The sequence below is a fragment of the Pyxicephalus adspersus genome, chromosome 6, assembly GCF_032062135.1.
Source record: "Pyxicephalus adspersus chromosome 6, UCB_Pads_2.0, whole genome shotgun sequence".
Lineage (NCBI taxonomy): Eukaryota > Metazoa > Chordata > Amphibia > Anura > Pyxicephalidae > Pyxicephalus > Pyxicephalus adspersus.
In genome coordinates this window covers 9,011,599-9,027,293 of record NC_092863.1, presented here as the reverse complement: position 1 = coordinate 9,027,293, position 15,695 = coordinate 9,011,599, and the positions used below count along the sequence as shown (strand labels likewise).

At 38.7% G+C, this 15,695-nt stretch overlaps 1 protein-coding gene across 1 annotated transcript in view; it reads left to right on the top strand.

Moving 5' to 3' along the window:
- Positions 1–15,695, top strand: part of CDH4 (cadherin 4) — a 382,192-nt gene that overhangs the window by 311,597 nt on the left and 54,900 nt on the right. The window contains exons 5-7 of the mRNA XM_072413664.1: positions 3,415–3,570; positions 7,440–7,584; positions 10,399–10,571. Coding sequence (XP_072269765.1) covers positions 3,415–3,570; positions 7,440–7,584; positions 10,399–10,571 — 474 coding nt within the window. The remainder of the gene's footprint in view (positions 1–3,414; positions 3,571–7,439; positions 7,585–10,398; positions 10,572–15,695) is intronic.

Sequence of the window (15,695 nt, the reverse complement as noted above, 5' to 3'; positions counted from 1 at the left end):
GTCCCCTGTCTCCCCCATCACCACTGATAAAGGAACATTTGGAAAATGATTAAAAATTGTCAATCCACCAGACGCCCCTTAAACCATCTCTTTAACTTTTCTCATTCCAAAACAAGACTTTGAACACACGTAACAGCTGAACAGAAAGTTCCTTTCATCCATTTTAATTAGGAAATATTAATATGAAATGAATTCACATTAAAACTAAATGAAACCTATTTAAATAAGTTCCTGCTGTTTTGAAGCCGTGGTTTTGAAGCTGCAAATCCTTGATTTGTGTTTTAAACATCATACAAACTCTCTGAGCGCTGTGATCACTGCATCGTACTGGTGGAGTGTTAATCTCAGAGCTTTCCGCTGCTAAGATGATGGAGTTAACATGCACTGACAGCTATAGGCTGCTTTATCAATATTGGAAATTGGCTTACAGCTTTAGTAGATTGGATTGTAGCCATTGTTTCTGTTGCTTGCAGCTTTGTGATCTCCCACAGACTGCACTGCAAATGGTTCTGTTAGCTTTAGAATTTATAATGCTGAAATAATGGTAATTATTCATGGCAAGGCTGTGGATAACAGTAACAAATACATCTGTAATCTGTTCTGTCATTATTAATGTAATTTAGGGATCATCCTGTGTGTTACAATGCTGATGTCTGTATAGTATAAGATGAAATTTCCCAATATATGTGCTTGGGGGGGGGGGGGGGCACGATGTAGATCGTATTGAAGAAGCACAACATATACATTCATTTATTTTATTTTTTTTTACTTCCATGGCTGGGCCCATGTTAGTCATGCAGCAGACCTGAAGACAGAAGTATAAAGTTCTCCTGACACTTTCTGCACATCAAAAGGCTGAGTGAAAAGTCTGCATATTCTGTGGACATCATGCTGCCTCCAGTAATGCATTCTGATTTCAAAGGTTCCAACCTTGGCACAGGGCTTTGTCATTCTGCCTCCAGACACAGCCATCTGACAAAATAAATGCAACATTATCTGAACATACAACACTTGTAGGGCTGGAGCATTGCGATCCTCTATCTGGTCTGTCTGTGCTCCCTCCTCCTACAGTCACTACTGTTTATAGAATAAATTCTCTAGTCACCCTTCCCACGCTGAGCTTTTTATTCACCCCAATAGGAAATTCAAAGAGTCTGCCTACATCTCCAGGGAGTAAATTCAGGATCTGTCTACATTGGATTATTACCTTTTACAGGTACCCAGTGTGATAAAAGTGTCTACTACTCCGTCTGCCTGCTTATTACATCCCAGACCCCTCATAGATGGAGACTGATAAAGCAACACTGTTATGCCACAGTGACTGACAAGGCAGAATATTTGATTTTGCTCTGCTGCAGTTAAACTGGAACTAAAAATCCACTTATAAGTTTGTCTGATCAGGTAGGTCATTATTACAGAAGGGACAGGCGATGTCCCTGCTGCAATAATGTGGCTGGGCTGAATATACCGGCTTCCCTTCTGCGTGCCAGGTTGAATGTTATGTGATCTCGGCATGGCCAATCAAGATGGTCTGCAGCAAGAAGAAAGATGGTTTTGCTCTGCACTGGAACATAGATAGTTTAGTCTGTGGATTTATTTCTGCTTTAAATAATACAGCTAGATCCTGATCCTCTCCCAGCTCTTTACCTGTCTGGTAAAGGAGAAACAACAGACTGATCGCTCTATCATTCCACCTTGTAACTTATCATAATGTAATGTATCATATGTGTACACTTCAGCACAAATGATTGGCTCCTTGTGATGCTTCTCCCTCCTAGTATTTGCTCTGCTGTACAGACAATTTAGATACTTATAATTAATTTTATCTAGGAGGGATTACTGGTGCCCCCAAACTACATGACATTGGCAAACTGCTCCTGGTATGTGAGTGCCCCTGCTAAGAAATCCTGCATTTGCTCCTGTCTCAATTTTCTTTTGAATGTCTTTATTTGATATCTGGCTGGAGTTCAGCTCTTAATTCTTCAGCTCTTCAGCCTGGTCTTGCATGGATTCTTGCATATTTGTACTCACTATGAAAATAAGCTATGTTGAAAAAGGTCACACTGTTCACCCAACAAGCAGACAAACCAAGGTCACCAGCCAATCAAATAAGCTAGAAGAGCGCCCACCACCCCTCCCATATAAAACCTTTATTTTTTGACACTTGGACAGTCTTAACAAGTATTAAACTAGCAAGTGACATTTATTTGTAACTGCAATGGTAACTTTTCTGTTCAACCCCTGACTGATGTCCTTATTACACCGTCCATGAGCTATGGAACCTTTATATGGCTTTGTAATGAGAAGCGTTCATTAATCTGCGTTTCTCCAGATAGACCAGGACTTTATTTCAGTCTGTCACACATGTATTCTTTGCATTATGGGCTCAATTATTTCTCCCGTGTGTTAATGGCAACTCATTGGCTGAGTCTGTCCCCCGGGAGACAGATGGGTACCTTTACATGGTGACCTTCAGGTCTGAGAGTGAGAGAGGTCGGTTCGCAATCAATGAGAAAGCTTATACATGAGAGCTGTGATCACAAGAGAACAGGCCTAATATGATGGAGAATCGCAAAACGTTGTGATTAACTAGGGAATGTGTTCATTATTGTCTGGACAAAGTCACCGAAATGAAGGACAAAGGAATGTAGATCTAACAAAGTGACCTTCAAATAAGCATTTCTGTTTCCAGGACACCCATAAAGATGCCCTTCTAGTTTTGTTCAGATCTGTATTTCACCATCTGGATGAGCTCACATCACCTTCTTTGTATTTTCTCTCTTAAATTCTCACTTCTACTGGCTCAACAACTAAAATATATTTTAATTGAGTGTCCTGCTGAATACCTCATGTGGACAATGGTGGTGTGTAGAGCGAAAATAATCTTCTATGTATTTCAAAAAAGCCATCTGATGAACATTATTACCATATTGATTTGTTTTTATGGAAACTATATAGAAGATGGTTAAATAGTTCATGTTTGGTGTAACATAAACATGTAAAAGTACAAAGAATGATCTAAGGTCATGTTCTTGCCTCAGAATAAAGTGTTTTGGAATTGGTTATGTGAGTTAGCTATGCACACTGTATTTCTGAACTTTTAGTAATTACTTTGGGGTCACTGTGTTTTAAGTTGGAGAATTTACTATGAACTAAGCTAAAAAGCTTCTCAGCTGGGAACATATTCTACTTTATAAAAAATCTGCTCAGCTGTATGAAACAAGTCTTGTTACAATTTTTTAATAGGATATTTTATTAATATCGTATTCCTATTTTCCAAATCATATAACGTGTATAACTTTACATCACTATGTATCATATATATATTGACACAGGTCATTTTCACCCTTGCAAAGGTTCTTCATTATTTGCAGTTTGTAATTCCAATTAAATATATTATTGTGTCTTTTACAGATTCGCTCAGACAAGGACCGGGAGAGTATGATTCGGTACAGCATCACAGGTGTTGGGGCTGATCAACCCCCCATGGAAATTTTCAGTATAAACCCCATCTCTGGCCGTATGTATGTAACAAGACCGCTGGACAGAGAAGAGAGATCATCATACCATGTAAGTGACAACATACAACAACATTATAATTGTGATAACAGCTTTGATATTGGCTGAAATGAAAACAATGTAAGTTGCCAATAGCTACCAATCAAGCTATTTTATTCATGTCTGTACTATATGATAAAGAATTCTACTTGGTTAGCTATTTTAGAGCCTTTTGAGCTAGAGCTCTTTTGTATTTAGCTAAAAGGACAGCACCAGCTTTACCAATGCCAATGGATGTTAAAATAGTATTAAAACATAGCTTTAAATCTACTTTTAGTTAGTGGTTGGGACCTTGTTGGTTTAGAGAGAAATTCGGGCAATTTCAACGATTCCAGCCCTTCCACGTCAGTTCATTTTAGTCTGACATTGAGCGACTTCAGCTCCTCTGATTGGAGTGTTTGCCCTGTTACCTTCCCTCTGCAGTATTGGGGGCACAGGCACCATCCACCCATTTAAAAATTTTATCCTATCGCCTTGTTACCCATTAATGAAAAATCCAGTAAATGCACTTCTATAAAACAAAGCAAAACAAAAAATATCCTGTTTGTTAGGAAAGGAGTTTTTAATGTGTTGTTCTCTTGACTGAGCCTGATGCGGAATATACCCTTGTAAAGGTGAAGTAGACGCGCCAGATTGATCAGTGCATGAGGCATCCGTATACTGACTGGTGTTCACACATTGTAAAGATGATGGCACAGAATATTCATAGCATCGTTGAAGCTACAGAGGCCTATTACAAAGCCTGGGAATTGTGTGATAAGCGCACCCTGAGGGGAAGATAAATACTCAGCCTCTCAGAACAGAGCGGCCAGCACAGTTATTACCTCATTCCCAAACAATAGTTTTTCATTTGGAGTCTGAGGCAGTAGTGTTTGTGCCTGGCCGCGAATCAAACCCGCCACTGTCTGTAGAACGGGAGCCGAGCACATCTCGCTCACAAATCACTGGAATTAAACTGGATTTTTATATCATTAGAAGTTAGGATTGTGGGGACTGTTTAAGGCGCTTTCATTCTCTGACAAAGCACCAGCTGAGGTACTGATAAAGTATTTCTGTGTTTATCCATGTTTTTAGGGCTGATAAACCCAAATATGCAAGTTAATCTTGTGTGAATATGTATTTTGTACATTCTTTAGGATCCTTTAGGAAAGGGTTACACATCTTCAGGTTATTGTTGTCTAGTAAATGTTAATTTGTTATTACCAAAATAAGTCTTCTTTTTGAGCTTCCTTTTGTGTTTTCAGACATAGCGTTTTCCATTGTTTCCAAATTACTGTCCATGCTAAATTGTCTTAAAACCATAAAACAGTTTTATATTGTTTCCCATGATAAAAATAAGCATCCATGCCATGTTGTTTAAAAGCTTGTTGAGAAAGTCACACATAAAAAGCAATATATTTAATTACAAATGGCAATGTAGAATCAAAAGCTTAAAGCTGCTTGTGGTAGAAACTTTCTTTAAGCTTTGATATCTTAAAAGCTTGCAAAGCTAATGCCCGTGTGTGCAGTGCAGAGAGGTATATCATGCGTCAATCTGAGCACCAATCATTATATCGGCATCAGTGGTGATCACCTATTAATAACTACAAACCTTTAGGAGCGTCTGTTTTGCCTGCTAGGGTAACACAGATGAAGCCTGCTCCCCATGCTTCCTATAAATCAGGGGAGGATTAATCGTTTCACCAAAGAAAGCCAATGACAGGCTTGTATATGGTGCTGGGCTTCCATCTGACAAACGCTAAGAAGCTTCCTGTGTTCCTCCATACAAGCCGCCTGTCTCTGCATTGCGGTAATGACTTTCAGACGCTTCTTAATTTTTCCTTGTCTGTCTTCCTGATGCAAGGACGACTTGCTACAACATCTGTCTCTCAGCCAGAGGTGAGCAGTGCCTCATCTTTTCCAAGCTGTCAATCAATTTCCGTCAGTCGAACATATGTTTCTCCAGCTACTGGTTCCATGGCTGTCTGCAGAGAATACACTTAGGTCGCAATATAGAATTGTATAAAATAATACTTTTTTTTTTTTTTCCTACGTGTTATACAACCCTTAGGAGTGTGCCAGCTGGGTTGCCATGTACCCTGGGGACAGTAACAGCTCCATCACACATAGCATGATATCACGCTGCATCCTTCAACATCATAGATATATACACACATACATTGTCACCACTCATGCTTAAAGCCAAAGTCTTTGGCCAACTTTTTTGTAATAAAAAGAAAGCGGGACTCTTGTTAGCACACATTATGCAGGTTGCACTCCCACACCCCCAGTTTTGTGGATCACCAATCTTTTTAACACTTACTTGAAATTTATGCTGGCTGTTTAAAGAAACAAATGCGGAAATTCTGAGCATAGTTCTCTAAACTATTTACTATCGAGATCATTAAGCCCCTCCTACTTTTCTATTCTCTGTTTTGAATAATAATTCATATTTTATTAATAAAATGGTTGTTTTATGTTTTACTCCTTTACAAATGCAAACAATTAAAGCTCATTCCCAGGCTAAAACCATCTCTCCCTCCCTCTCCACTCTAACCTATCCCTTATGATTTATGTTTTATTCACCTAAATCTGCAGTCCCTTGCCTAGCGCCTAGCGTTTGCCTGTCACCTCTTGCTGACATAAATGCTGCTCTCTATTTAAAAAGCACTCCCGATGCAGGACAGCCAATAGGAAGTGTCCACATCATGCAAACAGAAATGTGGACACCCTGAACAAGAACGCCGCTGGAAGTAAACTGAAGAGATAAGTCTCAGTGCTGCTGTATCATGTGACTCTAGGTAAGTAATTTTTTTTATTTGAGGTCAGTGGTTGGTCAAAGGGGGGTTACCTTCATCTCAGAGATCAGCTTTAAATGTTACTTAAATGAAATCAAATATACTAACTCTGTGTGTGTTTCAAGTTTTGCAGATTGTTGACATTTTAATAATAACTCTCTTCATGGGTTCCTGTAGGTTATCAATTTTGTTACTTAGGTCCTCATATTAAAGATATAATAACCCCTGATTTAGTGGTTGGATTAAAAATTATAAATCAATGCATCTGACAATCATCAAACATTCTCGGGTGAAGACATAGGCCTAGATAGATGCATAGACCTAGAAGTTTACCCACTAGCGATTGTTAAGTGAATGTTAGATTCACTGCTTTAGACATAATCCCCGTAATGTGATAAATACTTTTATTAGGTAAATAGTAGTTTTACAGATCTATACATCGGCATATAAGGAGAGACAACTGAGGAGGAGGACATGCCCCAACAATGCAGCTGTGTGGGTCTACACCTCCCATGTTTTATATGTGGAAATGTTGGATGATTAGAGGCTGCATACATAAAAAGGGTTAACCATCTCATCTGTCTCATTGACACGTACCCTGTGTGTATTATCTCCCTAGCAAGAATTCTGCATAATATGACAGCATCATTTCAGTGTCAGATCAGTGATCCCACACAATCATCACATCTGGAGGGGAGCCAGCCGCTTACACCTCAACAGTATCACAACTGCCAGCTGCCATGATTTGTTATAGACAATCTGCACTCAGGAATGTAAAAATACAATTTCATGTGGGAATGTCATGGCTAAGTTAAAGTGCTGGGGATTCCAGAACCAGGGACAATACTATATTGCAGTTAAGAAAAAAAATGACATGACACTGCATGGGTCTATTTATAAAAAAGCCAATCTGACATTTACCAAAACTATCACTGCCATTACAATGAGACTAAAAGATTCTCCATTAGGGATTGTTTCAGTGAATGTCACATTCACTGACAATAGACCACTTTACCAACTTTGATGTAGATAAGATAAATATAAGCACTTATACCCAAAACTTATTAATGATTTTCTCCTTCTTGTGTCCATTTTGGCCTCCAGCTCAGGGCACACGCTGTGGACATGAATGGGAACAAAGTGGAAAACCCCATCGATCTCTCCATCTATGTCATCGACATGAATGACAATCGTCCAGAATTCTCCAGCTTGGTGTTCAATGGCTCAGTGGATGAGGCTTCAAAACCAGGTACTGCTTGTCACTAGACAACCTTTTCTATGGCTCCTGTGCTGCTAAAATTGAAATATGGATTCTGATCTCATACTTACAGATGTTGTGTTTTTCTTTCTTCGGGTAGTAAAGACTAAGATATTTATTCATTTGTAAAAGGTATAGGAATAATTTTAGCCTTTACTTACTTGGTATAAAAAATCTAATGACAGGGCTAGGGTGGTAGGAAAACAGAATTGAGGGGACTTCACCGTCTGTGGTCAGTGAGGGAACCACAGTGGTTTTACTTACTTACAAAAAAACAAATAGGTTCATCACAAACTTGGCTGTGAAGTCACCTACCCCCTAAATGTTTATTCTTATTTTAATACTAAATATTTTTGTACATGTGCTTATACATATTTATTATATCCTTCATGGTATTTAGTCTGGAGTTAGCTTTATATATAATACAAAAATATGTGTCTCTGAAGCATGTATGCACTTTACCTCTCAATGTGATGTGATTGTACACTAAGCTGCTTAGGATGCCTGTGGCCCTTTATATCTCGCACAGAAAGAGATCCTGTGCTTTCACTTGAGTTTTCAGTTGTTCCTCCATTTTTAGTAGGGCTCAGCCACTGGCCAGAGACTCTTTTATTCTGTACTTCTGGCTGCTTAATCTTCTGAATCATAGTGGGTTTATAAATGCAACATTCACCTGTTTCTATTCTAATAATTTTGTGAATGATGTTGTGTTGGGTTTACACGCTTCCTATTTTTTCGTTTGTTAGCATATTCACAGCGGCATAATTGGAGATGACTTGAGCCTGAAGGGCTTTTCTGCGGAATGCAAATCATATACGAATGCACCATGAAGTAGACCAGAATTGTTCTGATTTTTTATATATATGTTTTCACAAGACAAAAGCGTCCCCAGGTTTTCCAGGATATTCAGTGGTCTCCTGTCCTGTAGACTGCTTCTAAAGCTTATTGTTCCGATGAAACTCTATTGCTTTTCTGCCCTTCCAATGTTCTTTATAGGGGCCCAGTGAGTTTACCTGCAACAAACAATGTGCAGAAGCTGAAGAAGAGGAACTCTAGGAATACTGATGGTATCGAAGAGTGGGGGTCTGAGCTTCTTCCATGTTCTTTTTGCTATTTCTGACACTTACATGGAGTGTGGCAGAGATATTCACTTCTGACCCAGACACTTACTGGGTGTATGATACACGTGGGCCTATTACTATCGCCCCAACTCAAGAGGCATGGCAGGAGGGTATGGTGGTGGTTTTTGATCAAGTAGCATAAAGGGATCTTGTGCCTAAACTGTGCACATAAAAATATTTGCATATTCTAAACAAGCAGTAAAAATAAATAAATATTTTAAAGCAAACCCAATTTACTCTATCTATACACTCTAACATTGTGGTGCAAATACATTTCAAAGTCCACATGAAGGACATCATTCGTTTTTTCTATGAGAGTAGAATCTTGGCAGGCTACGACCAGTAGTTGATTCTAAACTGCTGAAACCAGACTTTACAGTATTCATTGATAAATATTACCTTCACAGTACAAGCAGCTAGAGAGGTTGTGTGTGGCTTTAAAGACTAACTCTGGGCACAAAAAAAACTACTATTAATAAAGCACATTTTCCATGACAGATCCTTACTACCGGTAGGAGTCACTGTGCAGGTTTAATAAATTTAGGATCAATATGTTTGTAAAAAAAAAACCTGATAAGTGACTAGTGATTGGCAAAAGGCGTGTACTATATGTATTGGTTTTAACTAGCCAGTGGTATGAACCTTTTTTATTGGTTGGAAAGTAGGATAGAAAATCCTAAGGCATGTAAAACAGTGTTGGTCTGCAACCGTTTATTCTGTGCAGTGCACTGTATCCTGGCCTTTTCTATTTAGGTAAGTACTATAGTATAAACAGGTAATGTCATTTCCATCCAGTGATGAAGGTGACATGGATGTAAAGTACTTTGTGAAGACTGACAAGACTTGATGTACACATTTCAACAGTGTTAGTATCGATGAAATAGCCATTTCTACTTCTATTTATAATTACCATCCTGCTTTTTTAATAAAACCTGGGTACCTCTTTAATAGTCTGCAACTTCTTCCTGTATCTATGGACCAATCATTTCCGTCTCACTTGACTGTCCCCTGAGAGATGAATGCTAGCGAATGTGGCACAGATGGGGCCGATACTTGAAAGTCATCTGCATATGAAGAATTCAAATCTTTAGCCTGGCTGATTTGAACAGAAAGCCAATTATGGGACTGAGTTCGTTTTGAAATGGAGCTGTAATTTGCAGCTTGTGAAATTAATCCTTTAAAGAGCACAGTGGCAAACAAGCTCCGGCTCATATCAAGTGCCGGCATCCTGAAGTCCCTTCATTTGCTCCTTTTACTGTTAATACAATTAATGAAGAGGTGTTGAACCATATCACCCAGAGAGAGATTTAAACTTGATCTGAGATTACAAGGCCAGACTACAAGCGGAATCAGAAAAACTCAGAATGGTCTGCAGGTAGACTCTTACTTTCCCTGCCTAAGCTTTAAAGGGGAATTCTAGCTGATGCCATCAAAATGACATACAAGTGTAAAATCTGTCACTCTAGAGTATTTGTCACTAAATGGGACTACTATAAGCTATGTTTTTATTCCAGGGAAAGTGCATCTATTATCCGTAACAATGCAGCACTTGTGTGCTGGTTGATTTTACTGGTGTACTTTTTCTAAAGTTAAACAAGAGTAGAAAAAACAATAGGTCAGCAATTTTTCTGGCAAACATTGGACCTTTTCATTACTAACATTTCATAACATTGTATTCCAACAGGTACCTATGTAATGACTGTGACAGCACACGATGCCGATGATATCAACACATCAAACGGAATTGTCATGTACCGTATCATGACGCAGAGTCCACAGAGCCCCTCCCAGGATATGTTTGTGATTCACAGCGAAACAGGAGTCATTAATACAGTAGCAGCAGGTTTGGATAGAGAGGTGAGAATATTTTTTATTGATTTCAGGTGTTGGATAAACATTGGGATTTTAGGATTCTATAGGAAACACTTTACCCAAGTACTCAGGACAGGCAGCAGGGCTGAGTGAGGAGAAGAAGTTAGGATCAAGGTATCATCTATTGTGTGCATACAAATGCAGCACTTAATCACAGCATAGCAGGAAAGAAAGCTACAAAATGTAATGGCTTTAGGTAGGACAGCGGTAGCAGATCAGTAGACTATGTAGAAAATAGGATTTGAATAGTGCAAGCTGTTGGCATGAGGAGCAGAATACATAAGGGCATAAATCTGATAAACATTTTCCAGCACATTGGACATTGAATGGAAAATAAATGCAATAATACCATGAAGGTGTAGTATAGCTAGCTCTTCTCTGTCAGATCATTCTTTTTTACTTCTCAGGTCCAGAAATTTGCCTAGCTTTGTTACTGAACTCACTAGTAATCTGCCTCTACAAATTACCTGTGTAATGTATGCAAAGCTCATTAGCTCATAAGCTGCATAGCAAATCTGGAGGGAACGTGTGCAGTGGGCTGGTTTTGATAAATCCAAGGCAAGTACGAATCTAGCCGCTGCCACCACCGCAAGAGCTGACGTCAACAAAACCAGCTACAAAAGAGGCGAAACAAAAGCTAATCTGGGTTGTGCTGATTTTATTGGGAAATGAATTGGTAGATTGTAGACCGAGGTTTTTGGGGGGTGAAGAGGTTACGCTGCGCTCTTACACAACTTTTTTTTGTAAAATGCCTCACATGATAAGTCATAGGCCATGTTACCTCTTCCTTATTTATTATTTAGATCTAATATTCAGTTTAAATTGTAATGCATGGTTTATACCATAGGCAAGTGCAAGCACAAATAAAAATGACTGTAGGACTGTCTGTAGGTTGTTCAAATCACCACACTGTGTTTCAGCACATCAAAATACATATGCTTTTGTATTATTTGTGATCTAAGTGATCTATGTTCTACATATGTGAGCATTAGTGCATGGTAACATCATAACATGTTTAAAAGTATAGGTGCATGTCCAGTTTTATTTTTATATGGGCTTCCCTACAACAGATCCAAACTAAAATCGCACAATATTGTGTATTGTGCTCTTCTGTGCTTTGTTTTATCATGCATTGCGGTGCAGTATAGTTCATCTGTCTATTTAGCACAGCATGTCACAATTCACCTTCATGTAAGCACTATGTATCCTGGTGTAAACAGACCACAATCTGTGCAGTGAAATAGGAGGTTATATTGACCTGTAAGCTATAATGTGTGTCTGTATGTATATAGTGTGTTTTTATTCATATGTGTATGTATGTTTTTGCTCACAAACACTTCCAGGTTTTAGTTACACTGATTGGTGAACATAAAAATCATCTTCACCGCCTCTTGTCCTAAATAGAAAGGCTTTTGATGGGACCAGCAAGAAGGAAGAATGTTGGTCTCATCATTGGCAATGTAAACAAAGTGGCATTTTGCAGGTAGCAGCAATGGGGGAGCGAGCAGGAATGGATGCGATCAATAGCCAGGCAGCTGCTGATCACATCTAATCACAAGGAAAGGTGAACCACAGGCTCAGTATGATTGTAGGTTTTTGCTCGATAGAGTGAGCATGTGCTTATGGGCAGGATAAATGCAGTTGCCATAAGGTCTCCTAACTCAGAATGAGCAGCAGTAAAAAAAGGACCACCATTGTGAACAATATTGTATGCTGATGTAAATGCAATAAATAATGTAATGTAATTATAGTATTTGCTATTTTAGATTTTTCTGAAGGCCAAGCTGTTCCTCCAAAGTATTGGGACAAGCAGTGTCAGTTGAATGAGCTAAATAACTGAAAAAGAAATGTTGAGTCATGACAAATTCACAACAAAATTTCCAGACATACATAAAATCTAAAGCCAGTTATTTTACTGAATGCCAAATTATAGGATTATGTAACATTGCATTGCAGATTCATGCTGTTTGCTGCTCTGCACTGCAGTATATTGCAACTGCGCATAGCTTTGGGGAAGATTGCTACTTTCTTCCCAGATGTCTCGGTGATCAGATCGCTATATCTCTGTCAAGAGAATGAAAAAGCACATTTGTCAAGGGTTTCAGAAAGATGACAGCAGAGAAGGAAGCAATGCCAATGGACACTAGATTGCACGTCCCAATCACCAAATTACATCATGCACAAGAAAGCAGGAAGAAAGGGGCCTGTTAGAGCAGAAAGGATTTCACACTGTCACTTGGAACAAAGAGCTATGCTCATTCAGCTGGGAACGTGGTGCATGCGAGATAGCGTCTATTATTTGCTGTACCCCCAGCTGATAACCAACTCAGTGCTCTGAAAACCACGTATCTGCCTTATTGATCAGAGTGGCACCTGCCTTTGTTCCTGCTCAGCATGACACACATTAGACAGTCATTTCCTGCACTTCAAGGTCATCCTAAAAAGTAACAAGGTTGCAGACTGTTCCCTCTTCCTCTCCCAGTCTGAAGTTCTTCAGCACTGATCATGACTTTCACAAAAGCAGTTTGGTGCACTTGTATGCATTGTTCTGTATACAAACATACAGGGAGCTGACCAGAGTGCTGAAATGGCTCGCTGCTCAAAGGACTCCATCAATAAACCATTGGCAGTAACTCCCCCAATATATATATTTCAAATATTCCAGTTCAAAAATTCTAATCATATCCCACTTACACAAAAGCACACTGTATGGGTAAAAAAAATCAGTATGGGTATTCTAGTGAGTATTAGCCTACCACTGTTTATGTCTACAACAATTCTAATGTATTTTTTTTCTAGGTCATATTTAGCAAATAGTGGTCACATTCATACTTTTCCTGCATGCTCAGTTTAGAGTCTGGAACATACCTGAGAACTTTTAGGCAATTATTGTAAGTCTAGACCTAACTTCTTCTATACTTTGTACAGATATTAACACAAAGCAATCCATTACATTTATGAATGCCGTGCCTCATCAATGACTATATGTGAAAGTGCCCTCAAACATATACTGGCCCCCTTTTTCTTCAACAGGGGATTTGTATTCTGCTGTAACTTACCTGATTCTCAGTGATGTTACTTAAAGATTACAAATAAATAGGGAAATCATCAAGCTAAACAAGCTAGTTACATAATTGTAAAATGTCTAATTATGGAGAACTATGTAAATGTAGCATTTCCACTTAATTACAAATGTCAGGAGACTCTTAAATTAGCGTTGTAGGTCCTCACTCCCTCTACTCCAGTGTATGTAGACGAAGACATCTTTGCTTTTAGCCTCATTCATCTCAAGTTCCTTACTAATTGGGTTATTTATGGACTAATTGGCATGAGATGAATGAGGCACTTTGGATCTTAGAGAAATGAAGTCTTAATGTTGTGTATTTATCCAGGTAGAGTTTATGAGAATTAAAGAACCAGTAAACCTTAATATTTTAAGTTGTTTATATAATGCTAACGTGTATGAATGTCTTCATAAAGAAAAACTTTGTAGCACATAAATTGACCTATTAGACATGTACTTCTTAAGGTAACGAGGATTACTGAAGTGTGCCAGAGAACACCATACTGTAGATGCAATGCTGCATGAGATCTGTGTCAGACTAAAGTGAAGGATTTATCAAAGCTGGATTTTGGGCTCCAGGGACATCCTGGGCCAAAGCAAGACAAAACCCCTACCATATATACTGGAAAATAGGGCGACTTTTTCAGCACCCAAAATGTGCTGAAAAAGTCCCCCTCGGCCTATACTCCAATCAGGTATCAGCTGGACTGGGATGTGGGTGCCACCGACGAGACTGGTGTTCCTCTGCCGAAGAGGGAATCCCTAACATCACTGAATGGGCCGCAGCTTGGGCGGGTCTCGGGTGTGAGACCCGTACAAGCTGCGCCCACATCACAACACCGTGTAGGCGCTGTACGGAGCCCACACTGAATCTGGGCTCCGTGCATATTGCATTAGGATTCACATTGCATTTACATATTGGATTAGGATTCACACTGTTGAATTTGCAATAAAAAAAATATAGCAAAGTTATATATATGTGGGCCATCACAGAAGTATTTGTCTAATAGAAGAAAGATTTAATCTTATATTAATATTCTTCAGCCTTTAAGAAAGCAGTTCTTTTGATAAGTGCAGTAAATGCAGTGAGTGATGAAGTTATTTTCCATGGAGCCTTTCATTTTTCATATTATTTATGCAGTGATGTAGCAGATATTAGGCAGATGTCATCGCCCACCACTCTGCGCAATCATTGTTACCATACCATTTCTTATTAAAGATCATAATATCAATATAGTAATATTGAAATAAATATTTAAAAACATAAACCACACTGATGCCTCAGTTAATGTAATTTTATTGGTATTTATTTTGAATATTGAAACTTGCCAGTAGCTACAGTATTTACCAACCTCGGCTTATACTCAAGTCAATTTTTCCTGTTTTCCAAGGTAAAAATAGGTACCCGGCTTATACTCGAGTATATACGGTATATATTGAGCCTCTATTAAAGAGTTTTGATGGACGTTCAGGAAGAATTCATATGCTACATTACTGATCCTTCCCATAGAGACTGTGTTACTATGGCATAGCATTAATCATTTGAGCAATAATTAGAGGGGGTCCAGAATACCACATTCTTTAACAAAGAATTATGAAAAGGCCCCCTTCCTCTCTGACATTACATGAAGTTAGCTGTGTGTGTTAGATACATTTACTAATTTCTTTATGAATTACCTGCCTAGGAAAATTTTGTTTATTAATAGGAGTACAGAGAAATAGAGAAGTAATTTGTCCACTGTGAGGTTCTTTAATGACTTAATAAAGTTCAGTAGAGTTGGAAAAGAATTAATTCAAAAACGTATTCGATGGTTTGACAGCCTCTTAGAACTTTTTGTCTATCGTGCAACCATCTGATCTGATGGCACCAAATGATATCAGGGTCTCATCTAGACAATTCTTGGCTTCAATTCAACATGGAAGAATCTGATTGTGTCTTTATAGACTCACATTACCCATGTAAATGAATAGCCTCCTTCCCTTGACACCTCCGTGCTCCAAAACTCTGAGCAGCGACACTTATATTCATTTGAAGCAAGCTGTGT